This window comes from Crocodylus siamensis, chromosome 2 (assembly GCF_052110815.1).
Source record: "Crocodylus siamensis isolate JL-2025a chromosome 2, ASM5211081v1, whole genome shotgun sequence".
NCBI classification, from domain to species: Eukaryota; Metazoa; Chordata; order Crocodylia; family Crocodylidae; genus Crocodylus; species Crocodylus siamensis.
In genome coordinates this window covers 227,919,820-227,936,198 of record NC_143396.1, presented here as the reverse complement: position 1 = coordinate 227,936,198, position 16,379 = coordinate 227,919,820, and the positions used below count along the sequence as shown (strand labels likewise).

At 43.7% G+C, this 16,379-nt stretch overlaps 1 protein-coding gene across 3 annotated transcripts in view; it reads right to left on the bottom strand.

The window, feature by feature from the left end:
* RGS6 (regulator of G protein signaling 6) overlaps nucleotides 1-16,379 on the bottom strand; it is a 575,278-nt gene that overhangs the window by 35,981 nt on the left and 522,918 nt on the right. For all 3 annotated transcript variants that reach the window (XM_090033269.1, XM_090033270.1, XM_090033271.1), the window contains exon 16: nucleotides 10,107-10,196. In XM_090033269.1, the coding sequence (XP_089889395.1) occupies nucleotides 10,107-10,196 (90 nt within the window). The remainder of the gene's footprint in view (nucleotides 1-10,106; nucleotides 10,197-16,379) is intronic.

The following is a 16,379-nucleotide window of genomic DNA, read 5'->3' as shown; positions in this document are numbered from 1 at the left end:
CATGGGGAAAGATGGGTTGCACCCAATGGTGCTAAGGAAGTTGGCTGATGAGATTGCAGATCTACTGGCCATTATCTTTGAAAAACCATGGTGATCGAGAGAGGTCCTGGATGACTGGAAAAGGGCAAATATAGTGCCCATCCTTTAGAAAGGGAAGAAGGAGGATCTGGAGAACTACAGACTGGTCAGCATCATCTCAGTTCATGGAAAAATCATGAACAGGTCCTCAAGGAATCCACTTCTAAGCATTTGGAGGTGAACAAGGTGATTAGGAACAGTCAGCATGGATTCACCCAGGGCAAATCACCCCTGACCAACCTGATTACCTTCTATGATGAGATGACTGGCTTGGTGGATGTAGGGAGACCAATGGATGTAATATATCTTAACTTTAGCAAGGTTTTTGGTACAGTCTCCCACAACATTCTTACAAGCAAGCTAAGGAAGTATGGGTTGGATGAATGGACTGTAAAGTGGATAGAAAACTGGTTGGATCATCAGGCTTAGAGGGTAGTAGTCAATGGCTTGATGCCTAGTTGGCAGCTGGTATGAAGTGGAGTGCCCCAGGGGTTGGTCCTTGGGCTGGTTTTGTTTAGTATTGTCATCAGTGACCTGGGAGATGGGATGGAGTGCACCCTCACAAGTTTGCAGATGACACCTGAGAGTGCTGGGTGGGGAGTACGCCAGGAGAAGCAGTCCCCCTGCAGCCAATCCTTCTAATCCTGAAGAGCCAGTGGCATGCCCAGAAGTGCCAGTGGCACGCCACAGCCAGTTGCAGGTCAGCAGGACCAGCTGCAGGGGACAGCCCCCAGTTGGCAGGATCAGCCGTGGGTCCCCTTCCCCCACTGTCTACTGCAGGGGCAAGTGCCCCCCCTGACTCAGGAGGCACCAGTAGCCCATGACCTGAAGGCTGGTTCCAAAGAGGATGGAGCTATGCAGCCAAACAATTCTCAGTGGTGGCAAATGACAGAACAAGGAGCAATGGTCTCAAGTTGCAGCAAGGGAAGTTTAGGTTAGATACTAGGAGAAACTTTCTCACTAGGAGAGTAGTAAGACACTGGAACAGGTTACCCAGAGAGGTTGTTGTCCTTGGAGGTTTTTAAGACTCAGCTAGACAAAGCCTTGGTTGCAATGATCTACTTGGGGATGGTCCTGTTTTGTGCAGGGGGATGGATTAGATATGGGGTTCCCAAACTGTGGTACACATACCCCGGGAGTATGCAAGACATCTCAGGGGAGGTGGGGTTACACAGGATAAATTGAGTAATGGCAAATTTAATTTTCATTGTAATAATAATTGGCCTTTAAGGGGTTAAAATATAAAATGTATGCTGGTAGGGGTACAGAGGCAGCTGGTAAATCTGGAAGTGGGTATGCAAAAAAAAGTTTGGGAACCTCTGAACCTCCTAAGGTTCCTTTCAACCCTCATCTTCTATGATTTCTCCATGGGGGCTGTGGTAGTATGGGACTGTATTTCAGGACTAGTGTTTATCCCTGTAGAGTCCAGCAATGTTCATATTCTAGAAACATGCTTAAAACAAAATGACATTAGGGTAAATTAAATGGGCAGGTGTCATTCTGAATTGGACCATTACAGTTCTGTCTGGCAACTGCTGGGGCAGAAAATCTGACTTGGAAAATAAAAAAGAAGGAATGATAATCAGGGAGCAGTAAAGGCGAAGAAGGGACATCAATGGGCTTCCATAGTTCTGAGATGGGCTTTTCAGTTTTATCTTGTAAACTTCTGGACAGACAGATGGCCCCCTGTTTGCAGTAGTCTGGGACATACCGGAAGTAGTTATTTTAAACAATGGCTTTAATTGTATTGCAATAAAGTTCTGCTTCTCTAAATGTTTTCCAGCCCTTCCCCGGCTCTACCCAAAGAACAATTCCTACAAGATGCATGGTATCAGCTGGGATGGCTGGTTTTGTGTGACTTGGACGGGAGCTGGTCATGATGTGGCAGCCATTTAGCTAGCACTGAAAATGGAACTGGGGGCCGTCAGAGCAAAACCCGCAAGTCACCAGAACTTGAACCAAACAAGCCTGCTTGACAGCTGCGGCTGTAACAGATGCTTCTCCTCTGTGGGTTGGGATCAGAAGGGAATATTTATAACACATGAACCCGTGTTCTACTCTGCACAAATATGTGGGACAGAGTAGAGAGAGGGAAGTACAAGGAATCTCCAGATTTCCTTTTCTATGGTCAGTGTAAGAGGAGCCCAGGGCTGAGGGATCTCTTCCTTCCACGAATTCCCTGTGGTGTGTATTGCACCAAAGAATACAGACAGAGATGGTGAGTAAGTGAGCTCTGGACGCGTCCTCCCACCATGGCTGCAGTCCCTAGTTGGGTAGGTGCATCAGTGGGAAACAGGCTGCAAAACAACAGAGGGTGACAGAAGCTGCACAAGGCCTTTGTGTCCTTTAGAAGCACTATCCTTTCTTGATGGCCTCCTGGAGTGATCTCATTTTACTTTGTCTCCAAGAGTGGAAAAGGCGAGAAAGACATGATGTAACCCAACAAAGAAAAGGACCTGGGCATTTCATAACAAATTAAACCTAAATACTGGAACAGGGCCCTGGAAGTCTGAAACACACTGGCACTGCAGAGTTGAAATTCTGCGTTAGCTTCATTTGCATTTCAAAATGGAGGCTTGCACTGATTTAAACATGGTAAGGAATAATCCAAACAATGGTGTTTCCCCTGTGTTTTTAATTGGAATTAAGTTCAATATATGTGATGCCAATATGCCCCATGGGGAAAATAGGATTTCTGAGGCTTGCAAAGCCGGAGTTTTTTAGCAACAGACTGGATATCAAGAAATCAAACTTAGTATCTCACAGGATATGGGAATGGATTTGGTATTGTGGTCTACAAATATCAGCTATGGTGATTGGCATTGATTGTCTTTAGGTTGCAAATTCCACACTTCACTGAGATGAATGGGGCAGGTGACACCTTTCAGAGCTTTTGTTTCAAGCTGTCTATAGACTCAGGCAGACAACACTGCATTTGTTTACATTCAGTAAACATGCTTTCCCCGCTTCCTTTTTCACAATCAGAAGGGTCGGAAATATAATCATTTTGGAAGATTGGATTCTAGGACTCCCTTCATCAGAAAGAGTTTAGTTCTTGGGCAAATACTACAGGTGCAGAATAGGGGGCTGTCCTAGCTTTTCTCCCAGCTGTTGCAATTTCTATTTCTTTGGTAGTTCAACAGGAACATGAAAGTCTGGTTTGGATCACCGGTTACAGGCTGCAGCATATAAGGTCCTCTGTGCCTAAAAGAGGTGCATAGGGAACCACTTCTTGAAGACTGAGTCCTGTTAAGGTGTCTTCTTAAAACTTGCCTTACAAATAAAAGCAGCAAAACCACTGTGTTGCACGTATGGATGGTGAGCTGTGCTAATTTAAAACTCTCTAAGGTATCTGTGGAACACCAGTCACCTGAATATCTACTTCTTGATGAAAGCACTGAATTTTCTGCCAAAATAAAGAGCAAACAAACTTGGCTGAGTAACCAAGAGATGATGTAGAGTGGGAGTGTGTGCAAGTGCTAGTTTGGATTACTTGTCACTATCTCAAAGGGTGCGTCAACAAGAACCGTTTACTGCAGTTGTCTAATTAGCTCCTCAGTGAACAGCTCAGTGTCTACATGTACAGCTTATTAGGCTGCAGGAAACTAATAAATCCTGCAACAGGTTAGTACTTGTAAATACAAGAACTATGCTGCTATGGAGTTTTTTTTGTGCTCAGCAAAACACACATAGACATTCATGAGGTTGGCTAGGGCTTGAGGATGCTTTAGCGTGGGGGATGCCTGCCAGGTAGCCCTGCACTGGAGCACCCTCATGCCCCAGCCAGCCCCTCTGCAGCATGCTGAGCTAGGCTGGAGCAGCCTGAGGCTGGCAGGCTGATCCCCCGGTCCCCCGCCAGCTGGGGCTGCTCCAACCTGACTCAACGTGCTACAGTCCTGGGTGCACATGTAAGCAGCCCACCCAGAAGCAATAACCTCCGGTGTGATATGCATTAATATGCAAATATACTTGCACCTAAAGTCTATTAATATTATGACCAGCTGTGTGCTGCTGAGGTTACCACTTGTCTGCCTCAGACCAGCTCAAATTGAAGGTGTTGAGGCTGCTTTGCAAAGAGGAGGAAGGAAGTTTTAAAATAAATAACTTAAAAATAGTGAAAAGAGTAAGACCTGTGAAAGGTCTTGGAAAACATTTCAGCTGAAGCACAGGAAGTGGGCTGAAAGGCTACAGACACACTAGTTGTGTGTGCTGCTGCATGGTAACAATACTAGTACAAGCACTGTAAATGCAAAATGCACACGCACAGAGAAACAAACATGTATGCCATTCAAACAGTCCTCAAACATTCAAAAGGAAAATGAACCATCATCATCAGTAGTTACGCTAGCATACCCTACCACTTAACAGTAGGTAGCATTTAAAATTATTTAAAAAAAAATGGAAAACAGTTTAGCTCTGTGCCAAATGGGCTGAACTAGATCACCAATTATTTATGGCATCTATCCATGTGTTTTTTTACTGGTTAATTATTTACTTATATGTCCAGGAGATTTCCAGTTCTTTTCAGCAGAGCTTGCTAGCACAGACCAGTGTGGGCAGGACACTTCACAAAATCAACTGCCAATGATTACTAAAAATAGTTGTGAGGAAATCATTCAGCATTCTTGTAGCACTCAAGAAAAGCCCTGTTATTGAGTTGAATCAGCCATGTTCCCTCTGAAGGGCTGAAAAACGACTGAAGTGCACTAAAGCTAGCTTACTGGACAATATATGGGGTTAGAAAAGGCAAGAGACAGTGATTGTGTTTTCAGAGAACTTGCTTGCAATGGAACCTGCCCTCCCTCGGGAGCTAATGTGACCTAACTGTACATATTGGGAAGAGAGTACAAGGTCCCAGATATAGTCCGGCTGAAATCAACGCAAGTGTTGCTGGTAGCTGGAAGAGGGATAAGCAAAAATCATAACAACTCAGTATTCTGGGCTGTAAGTCCAACAACATCCCCCTCCCATGACATTCAGATTGGAACGTTTTAAAATTCTTTGCATGGCCTTTGTGTCTTTGTTAGGAGAACCTGATGATTTCAAAAGTAACAGTATTTTACTATGCATAATGATCAGCGGGGTCGGAAACACTCCCCCAACTTTTCCTCACCTGCGGATCAAGATCCATGTTCTCTGCATCTGAGACAGACATTTACACCAGTGTAAGTTAAGCATGCAAAGTGGACATGACAAATAACCGACTATGACAAACAACCAACTCAGAGGATAGGCATGTTATACCCCCTATGCCATCATTAGCACAAGACCTTGAAGAATCTGACCCTGTGTGTACTAGTTTGGATGAAAAATAACTGCTCCACCTCTCCCAACCCAGACATTTTTTCTACATAGGAACATCAGTTCTTTCTCATGATGGATGCCTGTTGTGCCAGGCTCCTCCAGATCTGATGTTGCTGATACTACCCCCCTGCAGGCTCAGATCACCCTTTGTCTCCTCACCTCCACCTGGGCCCTTGTCATGCTCTCCAGGGGTGTGTCTATAACTCAGAATGAAAGTGTAACTAGGGGTGTGTCTATAACTTAGAATGAAAGTGTTACCTGTGCTAGCTTCAACCTGGCTAGCATGGGTAACAATAGCAGAAAAAGCACAGTGGCACTGGCTTCAGCATGGGCTAGCAATCAGAGTGCATACCTGGGTCCCCTGTGGGTTTATGTTCTAGTTGCTAGCCCATCTTGAAGTTTGTGCTGTCATGTCTTTGCTGCCACTGCTTGTTCAGTAGACTAGAGGCTCTGTGCCTTGACACTGTCTTGCTAAGACATCAGCAGAAACTTGGTTCAACAAGGCCTCAGCTTCTAACTGAGTTCTGCACTTCCCTCTCCCTCCTTGCAACGTAGCACCAGGTTCAGCTGGACTGCCAAGAATATAATAAACATGGAGTTTCAAGGGCTTTGCAGATCACATCTGGAAGATGGTAAGTGATGCATCTCCCAAGAAGATAGGGAGGCTTAAAGGGAGGCTCAGCAATGAGGGAACAATTAGCTGGTACACGTACCAAAGTAGTGAACTAGGGTGCACCTGCACAGGTATCTCTGTGGCAACTAGTAGTTGTTTTTTTATGGGATCATTAGAATCTGATTGGTTTCTATGGGTGTTCAATGTATAACACAGGTATAAACAGTGTAACTACCCTATTCCACTTTTGATGTGTAGCCCCTGCCTACCTCCCCTCTGCCAATCAGCCTGATCAGGCAGACAACAATAATTTGAGATTCTCTAGTTATACTCACCATGTCACTTATTTAAGCTTAAGAAGTACTTTATTCATTAAACCAGGGACAAAACTGAACTGTTCAGGGATGGAGTCTGGCTAGCCCAGCTATTTGCAACACTACTACCTGTGTTAGATAGATTACATGTGCAACACCCAGATTTCCATTTTATGGTAACCATACATCTATGCTCTTATATGGACAGTTACTCAAGGGGCCTCTTGGCTTTTTCCTTTTGGGGACAATGGTTCTAGCTGCTCAGCTTCTAATTTCACACCTAAAAAAATGCAGCAACTGAAGCTACTCTGCTCTATGCTTCCCTCCTCTCCCCAAAAGTTACTAGAAGTGTCTAGCAGGCCTTTCTTCTCTTGCACATACATCGGAGTTCTTGTGGTGACCCATCCTGTTGAAGATGCAGTGGTGTTTGAGCTACTTCACTTTTTACCACGACGGGTAAATGGACACTCAACCCCACTCAACCAGTTCATCCAGCCAAAATTTCTACTCAGGTGGGATTGTCAAGACCTAACTGTAGCACCCATCCCTTACAAAAGGTTCATTATCATCTGAACATATAGCCATCTTTTTGGCTAATGTGAAGAAAGGATGTTGGTTATAAATAATAACCAACTCTAATCTGCAGTCTGAAGTAATACATCTATAGCAGTAACGCAAACAGACTGATGTCTGGCTAAGTGCAGGACAGGTGGTGCAAAGCAAGGGGTCAGCCCTGGAGCGCAGTGGAATCCAGGCCAGCACTGATGATGCTCCTGCAGAGAGCAGCCCAGTGACAGCTGCCTCGCTGCAGGTATGAGGCCAGATGGAGAAGTAAACAGAGACTTGTCCTTATGCTGAGAGCCAGGCTAAAATCCACTTCTCCAATGCTCTATCTACATCTTTTCATAGCCAAGGCATACCAAAAAGAAATACTGCCATGGACTGCAGTGAATTACACCTAGCTCTTTACCTGTCTAACACCTACATATGACCTCTACTTACACTCATGCTAGAGCCCAACATTGCACTCCCCAACCACCAGAAATTGGCAGCACCCACGCCAATATACAGTGATAAATGAAGTAACAATACTGAGAGGAAAGGAGAAAAAATCCATAGTGAATGAATAAGAATAAGGCACATGTGCTCTATATTTGGTCCCTAATCACTGAGTGCTGTGTACGTGTTACCCTTCCTACTCCTTCTCATAACCCAGCTAATTTGCTCCCAGCATACCAAAGTCCATGCTCACTTCTCTCCTAGCCCACAGACCAGGAACTCTTATGTGTGCAGTAATTACGTGATGTGGAAAAATGATAATACTTTGCACTTATTATTATGCTTTCAGCTCAGGAACTTGAAATGTGCCAGATATTTTTACAGATGTTTATCAATTATGTCTCACAACTTGTCTGCCAGGCAGGTCAGTCCTTTACAAAGAGAACGAATAAAAAAACAGAGATAAGTTATTAGATTTCTCCGATGTCAAATAAGAAAACAAGTGGGGAAGGCAAGGAAAGAACCCAGCTATCACAACTCCTCCTCTTGTGCTTTGGCCACAAGACCACCCTTCCCACTCCACTGTACATCTCAACTTGCTAAGGCACTGGGTGAGAGAAGCAATGTCTAACAAAGACCCGACACAAAAGATACACCCACATTGTTCATACACAAACCTTAAAATGCCATGCAATTCATTTGTTTTGTGTAAACAAAGCAACTCTATAATCTTTTGCTAGAATTAATTTTCAACTATAAAAAATCAGGAGACACCATGCTGGTGTGAAAAGGAGGTAATTTAGGTTCAAAATGAGAAATGTCCTTTGAATAAAAGGAAGTGTTGGAGGCCCACCTACCAGGGACTCAACCTCTCAGTCTCCTAAGGCGCTGGTATTCCACTGTGCTTCCCCATCCCTCACCCTTTTCCCCAGGTTGTCTCAAGATACACGAACGGATCAGATCTGCGCTGGAACTCCTAAGGATCTTATTAGGAAGCTCAGCATGACAGCTTCCTATTTTTTCAGCCAGCATCCCTGTGCTTTCAGTGGTATAAAAACATTTATTACAACCTGGCTGCGAAGAGTTTCAGAGCTTCTGAAGTAATTATAATTTTGCTGTGTGTTAAGCTGGTGAACTGCATGTCTGCATAATTTCTACCACTGTCTTTTTTGTGCTTGGCTAAATTCACCAGAATACCCATGACCCTTTCTAAAGGAAACTAGATTCTGACTTCCACTGCACTGTTAGCATGACACAGACTCTGCTCCCCAGGCAGTCTGAGTGGGGGAAGAGGAAATCATGCTGACAGGTCCAGTGCTTGATCTGACAGCAAACAATGATTCTAAAGAGATCTTGGTTTAGAACTGGCTCAGCTGGGGGGAGAACTTTCCTTCAAATTAACACATGAATCCTTATGTGTTCATGTTGTGTAAGGGAGGCCAAACTGGAAACTGACAGGGATAAGACGAGCAGCAAATGGTTTTAATTTCTCTATCATCAAAGGGAGTTCAGAAGTTTTAATGCACTGCTTTCTTTTCCCCCAACCTCTGAATTCTGACCTGCAACTTAAATTTCAAATGTCAGATAGGACTTCACGTTTCCTCTTCCAGTCTATATTTGTCTCAGACCAGCTGGTTTTGACACCAGGCCAGTTTATGCTCTCAATTACATCATTCCAATGCAACCGATGCTCGTGCCAGGCACAGCAGAGGGTAAAGTTTGACTCATTATGTCATCATACACACTGTAAGGATGCACAGTAGCAATCAGGATCTAAAGTACCACTGGGATTTCTCTGAGTTATGCCAGTGCTCTGTCATTTGGTAGCACACAGAGTATGTCAGGGAGGAAAAACAGAGAACAAAATGATGGAAAACCACATGCTTAGGCTGCAATAATTGTCTTGGAAGTCAAAGCTTTACAGTATAAATAGGACGTGCGCATGCGTACATACACACGTGTACACACTCCTGGAGTAAGCCAAGAGGCAGAAAAAGCATTTAAGCACAGCCACAAATACAGAGATAAGTATCTTACCTCCCAACTCCCCCAAATGGAACAGAACTGGCTGGGTAAGAGCTGACTTAATCCTATATAACCAGCTACTCTTTTGAGTTAGGAATTCCTTGCAGAAAATAGGTTGCTGTCACCTTAGGACTGAAACCCTTTTTTCTTGTAAAGAATGTGGCTCACTTACTGCCTGGATTGCAGTTACTTCTGGCCTCAAAAGAGAAGCAAAGTTCGCGGGGGAGGGAGAGAGAGGGAGGGGGAGGGCAAAGAGCAGGGGAAAGGGAAGGAGATAGAGGTCAGACACCACAAGGAGGTCTCCAGGTAAGGCATCCAAAGGGAAGGTCGCATCGTTAGACGTATGAGGTTTGCAGCATCTCCCCATTCTTATTTCCCCGAATAGCAAATGACCAGATTCATGGGCTCTAATTCTGATATATGATATGATCTTTGTCATGACAAAATGACAGAGCCATTTTAAATGCCTCCATTGAGTCTGGAAGACGCTGGTGTGGTATGAGCATCTTTTCCATGTTCTGTGTTATTACTGGCTGGCCAGTCTATCTTTTCCCCACATCTGCCGAGTCTGTGTATGGGGATGCCGTACCATGGGCTTTTTCAGGTAAAGAAAACAAATGTTCTCATTCTTGTTTTAAAGAAAGAAAAATTAAAAAAAAAGAAAAGAAAAGAAAAGAAAAAGCAACAATATTCTTATTTTCACACTAGCAGCAAGCAGCAGGCGAGAATCAATAGGTGCTAAGAGGAGCAAGCATGTCCTTTCCAACAGGTACCTTCTTCTTTGCCAGCAATAAGTCCTGGTAAGCATTAGAACGGAGGAAACGTGCGTAGCTGTCACTCTTCATCAGCTTGTAAATGTGCTCCTGGGGGGTTGGGAGGAAAGGAGAGATTAAGTACTGTTTTCAAATGCCATTCAGAAACCAGAGATTCCCTGGTCGTAGACCAAGACCCCACTGTGCTAGGCACTTCAGAAACACAAAACAAAGACATGGTCCTTTCCTTGCCCCAAAGAGCTTCAATATATTAATCTGAAGTTTAAAAAGGAATTGATGTTGTAAAGGCCACAGCTTCTGTCCCAAAGCAGAGAAGTTATTCCACTTCTGTCTGTCCATTTTATCCAATGACAATTACATGCAAAACCACCATTTGACAGGGTCGAGGTCACACAGCCCCCTCCCCTCAAGTGCTCACTCCCTCTGGCCTGCTCGGCTTCTGGCTTCACATAAGCTTCCCCTCTTGGCTGCCCAGTAGGTTAGCTTTGATGAGATGGAAAGAGGATGTTCTTGGCCCTGCTCAGACCCTGGTTTAATGGTTAGGACACTTTGCTGGGAAGTAGATGTAGTTTCAAATTCCTTCTGAATGAGGCAGCCTGGAAACTAAGTATCCCACCCCGCAAGCAAGTCCCTGAACCACTAAACTATTGGGCTAGAAGGTAGGAGATCCATCTACCTTTTCCAGAAAATCACTAGCTGTGGTTTTCTGTGACCAATATTTTAGGGATTTACATGGCACTCATTTACATGGAGCTGACATGCCTTCCATGTGCATGGAGAATAAGTGCCTGGAACAGATCTTTTCTCAGTTCTTTTCACAAGAGCAAGACCTGTTGTGTAAGTGGCTACTTACCCACCTAAAGGTGAGTTGTATTTGGGCCTTAGTGTCTTGTCCTTATAATTTTCACAACCAATGACAATTTCTTTTGAGACAATATGAAACTTGCAAAATGAAATCTGGATGGGTAGAGTGACTCTGCATTCCATTTACTCGGTCAGTTTTCCTGCATAATTGAATAATCTCTTAAACTCAGACATAATTTTCTAATTCTTCTCTGAACTCTTAAAAACCATTGTGCCAAACACCATGAAATCAAGCCCAAATTTTATTGACTGAGGACATGCTTTGTATAGTAGAGTGGGAGAGCCATATGCACAAGAGGAAAAACAGGAACACTGGATGTACTTCTAGTCTTTGTCTGTGGAAGTCTTTTTTATTATGTGCAATTTAAACTGTGCAGATTTTTATCACATGAAATATTTTCCCCTACCTCCAAGTGTCAGTGTCCAGATGTGCATGAATCTTTAGGAGAGAGGAAGAGATAGCGAATACTTTGGTTGAACTCTGTGTCTGCAGTATTGGCAAGCCAAGCAAAGCTGCAGCACCTTTATTGTTTTGGCTAATCTGTGGGCATAAGTAATTGCCTAATTCAGTTCTCTTTCTACTGTGTTAAGACAGGTATTGCTGGCCTTGTTTTGACTCAAATACAGTTTAATCTTAACCCTTTGGTGTGGGTAAAATGGATTAAACTACATAAATTAACTATGCATATATCATGGATTGTGTGAATATGAATGTTCCTATCAACTCTGACATTATTTCAGCCAGCAAGATTTACTTCAACTAAATTCAAACAGCTTGAGGACTGATTCAGTTTGCTGCCTCTTGGGCATGTCTACAAGTGCACATTTAATGCGCATTAGCCCAATTTAGGCGTGCATCTACATGTGCATGTCCTTAATGTACCTTAAACATGGCGATTTTAGGATAGTTGAGCCTAAATTTCATACCTGCATAAAGCAGGTATCAAATTTATGTGCAAATAGCTGAATCACATTAGTGAACATGTAGACACACTACTGTGCATTAACATAGTGTGTGTCCATTGACTTGGGACTAACTTTAGTCCCAAGTCAGTCTGCACACCTGCATTGATGTGCCTTATTGTGTGCATGTATAGATGCACGCCTAAATCACCTTAATGTGCATTAGACTATTGTGCATTAAGTTTAGGCACACCTAAAAGCTTGTGTCCATACACCCCTTATGTCACTGATTCCATCCCCTAAAAATGAACACCTCATAACTGGCTGAGAAGCAAACTGAATGCTTATAAACAAAGTCAAAGTTTTGCCTCCAGGGGCTAGGACCGGTGTAGAAGTGATCCCTGCCTGAAGAGGGAACACGGAAAGAGGTAACATTTCTGGTCTTTGGAGAATAATGGGGCCTGGACTGTCCTGGAGGTTAATGTTGGAGGTCGGGCTGGGCATGTTACTGATGTAAAAGTTCCACCTTCTGAAAAGATGCTGGTAGTATTGTAGAGGCTATGTTCTAAGTCTCTAAGTGCTGAACATAGATGTAATTCTCTTTAGCACAACCACAAAGAATATTTTAGTATTAGAGAAGGCTGTAGGGAAGTCTTATCACACAAATATGCTATAATACAGTTATGAGTGTGCTGCATTGTTAGTATAGATGTTCTGGATGTTCTGTGGATGCGGGGAGACTGGTGGATGTGGTGTACCTTCATTGTAGCAAGGCTTTTGATACAGTCTCCCACAACACTCTTGAAGGCAAGCTAAGGAGGTATGGGCTGGATGAATGGACTGTAAGAAAAGCTGGCTGGAACACTGGGCTCAGAGAGTAGTAATCAATGGCTTGATGGTCCAACTGGCATCTGGTATCAAGTGGAGTCCCCCAGGGGTGGGTCCTGGGGCCAATGTCTTTTGTTCAATGTCTTCATCAATGGCCTGGAAGATGGCATAGAGTGCACCCTCAGCAAGTTTGCAGACGACACCAAGCTGGGGGGAGTAGTAGATACACTGGAGGGTAGGGCTAGGATTCAGAGTGACTTAGAAAAATTGGAGGATTGGGCCAAAAGGCATCTCATGAGGTTCAACAAGGACAAGTGCAAAGTCCTGCACTTAGGATGGAACAATCCCATGCACCAGTACCGGCTAGGGGCTGGCTGGCTGGACAGCAGCTCTGCAGAAAAGGACCTGGGTGTTACAGTGGACAATAAGGTGAATATAAGCCAGCAGTGCACCTTTGTTGCAAAGAAGGCTAACATCATACTGGGCTGCATTGGTAGGTGTGTTGGCAGTAGGTCCAGGGAAGTGATTATTCCCCTCTATTCAGCCCTGGTGACGCTGCATCTGGAGTACTGTGTTCAGTTTTGGGCCTTCTGCTACAGAAAGAAAGTGGACAAATTGGAGAGAGTCCAGCAGAGGGCAACAAAATGGTTTGGGGGCTGGGGCACATGGCTTATCATGATAGGCTGAAGGAAATGGGCTTATTTAGTCTACAGAAGAGGAGACTGAGAGGGGATTTAACAGCAACCTTCAAATACCTGAAGTGGGGGTTCAAAAGAGGATGGCACTAGACTGTTGTCAGTGGTGGCAGATGACAGAACAAGGAGCCACAGTCTCAAGTTGCAGCAAGTAATGTGGAATTCTAGGTTAGATAGTAGGAAGAATTGTCTCACTAGGAGGGATGTAAAACACTGGAACAGTTTACCCAGAGAGGTGGTGGAAGCACCATCCTTGGAGGTTTTTAAGACCTAGCTAGACAAAGCTTTGGCTGGGATGATCTAGTTGGGGCTGGTCCTGCTTTGAGCAGGGGGCTGGACTAGATGACCTTCTGAGGTCCCTTCCAACCCTAATTTTCTATGATTCTATGACTAATGGAAAAAAATAGTCACCCATAGGGTTGGAGGATGTGACACTCTCCACACAGGCAGACTACATATTCTCTGAATCACTGCCTCAGTGGGCGTAATTTCTGTAGGCTGTTGTTTGGGATCATATACATGATAGTGAAGCTTATATTTAGATACCTGGAGACTTCTGGAGAAAGAAAAGTGATATCCATTTTAGTACAAAGATAAGTACAAAGACAACATTGGGTATTGGCAGAGGAGAGAGATGTCCCAACCCAGAAGGTCAGTTAACAGTAAAGCTCCTGCTTCAGGGCTGCAGCTAGGAAAATAGTTCTTATAGATGTCAGGATGACTTCTTGCATTTGGTCTTTGCCAGCAAGGAGTAAGGTCTGTATATCTAACTGGGAGAAGACAAAAAAAAACTTGGCTCTTGACATGAAATAAATAGCAAGATGACTCCTGACTGTGTTCATACCATGAAGGACAAGGTAGAATGGCACCTAAAGAAAGCACTACAAAGCACAGAGGGCCTTATTCCCCATTGTGTGCTGTTTGTGCATAGCTTTATATAATGAGTGATAAATTTTGTAAACAATTGCAAAGCTGTCATTAATCTGCATGTTTGGAAACAACAGTAAATTTTAAAGAGGAAAATGTTGGCATTTCTTTGAATTAGAAAACAAAGAACCAACCAGGTGGTAAATCATGGAAAATTTCTTTACCGCAGTTATGAGAGACTGAGAGGAAATCACACCCAGCTACAGCTGACAGTTGAAGTGCAGGGAAGTAAACCCTGATAAGATACAGCACCCCTTTGGGTTTTTCCCTCCCTTTGCCATATCTCTGGAAGGAGATGAAGGACAAGCTCTATAAATTTTCTTGACAAGAGGGAAAAGAAAAAAAAATCAAAGTTTGAAATCCAGACGGGAATGTGGGAGGTGGATGAGATAACAGAAACTGTCTCGAAGCTGCACCTGCTTCAAATCAATGTTTTGCAACAAGATCTCAAGTCTCTCTCCCCCTTAGCAGTCAAAGCACAATGACCCTGGCTAGGGCAGAGAGTGGCAGCCAGCCAACCAACCAGGGCCTTGGGAATACCAGAGAAATATGCTGCAAAGAACAGAGTGATTTAGAAAAATAATTGTGTATCAGCCTCTTCTACACTGTGTACTTGACAGAGCTCAGAGAACATTTTCTTCAGTCATAGCATCCTTTTCAGTGGGAATTTCTGGCTATTTTCTCTTCAATGTGTGTTCAAGACAAGAGCAGTTTTTGTGGTTGGAATCTGATTTATTTTCCAGGCTGCTATAATCTTGCCTGCTCTGCACATGGTGTAAAATCTCCCCAAAGCCCAGGCCTTTTAGGTTTGTAAACTCTGGGTTTGAGTAGAATTTTCTCTCAACTTTCCATCTGGATGACATTCCAATAAGCTCCCAGATTTTACCTTGCTAATCGAGCTCTCTATAGCCAGAGGTACATGTAGGTGTAAGAGTATCTAATGCTCCACTGTGGGAGGAACAGGAGACGACTTGAGATTCTCTGTAGCTTGGGTGTTTCAAGGTATATTTTTAGACAAAATTAGTGTATAATACATTCTTTTAAGGTAAAATTAACCCCTCTACAGACTATTTATGCAACACTTAACCTATGTTATTTTACCATTTCTATTTCCTGGGCCATCCGAAACACAACCAGCCCATATTCTGTAAGTTGTTTGTAGGCTTTCCATGGGTGTTTAGGGCACATTAAATTGGGTATTAAATTGGTAAATGTACATTACTTTGGGACCCATTTGGATTGAAATGCACCGTCAGTGGAAGGCAGCATTAGTTAATTGCTTTATTAAAAAAATAGGGAAATTTGCAGAAGGTGAGACAAATGCAAATATAAAGTGTTGGGCAGGAAAAGCATTAATGTTTACTTTACAGAGAAACTGGACTGAATGTCTACTTGGGGCATCGGTGAAGTGTTTATTCACACATCGAAGGGCAGATCCTCTGCTTCTGTGAACTGTCAGGAAGTCAATATAACTTAATATGATTTACACCAACTGAGCTGCTTGGTTTATATGGTCAACAGAGCTCTAGGGTTGGGCTAAATCCTTCCCTGGCCTCTAACAGTGCACAGAGAGAAGAAGGGAAAAAGTAGGCAAAAATAATCTCTTCTGACCACAAAAGCAGCAGAGCAGGATCCCCACATATTGCTAACAAGATGCAGCTGACTAGTACATCTGCCTGTGTGCCACCCCACCACATGAGCTCATCTGCTGGTTAGGAGGAAGGTTTAGCTTACATACCAGCTCAGCAAGCAAATATGCTGTAGTCAGCAGACCAGTGGGTACCCTAAACCATATTACTTATGCTCCACTGTACGTTTCCCTAGGTTGTCCTCAGGAATCCCGTCCTGGCTGATGGGGCTTCTGACATCCAGCAGCGCAGGCACGTGGACCCTCAGACATGTCCATGCAGCAAAAGATCAGAACAAGCCCTAGCACAGGCAGTTACGCTGAAACACTTTCTGTGACACTGCTCTGCTTAATGTTTTTTAAAAGGCTGCTGAACCAATTACCATTAAACGAGTGCTGAGAACTGCACTGAACCTTGCTTCAGCCCTG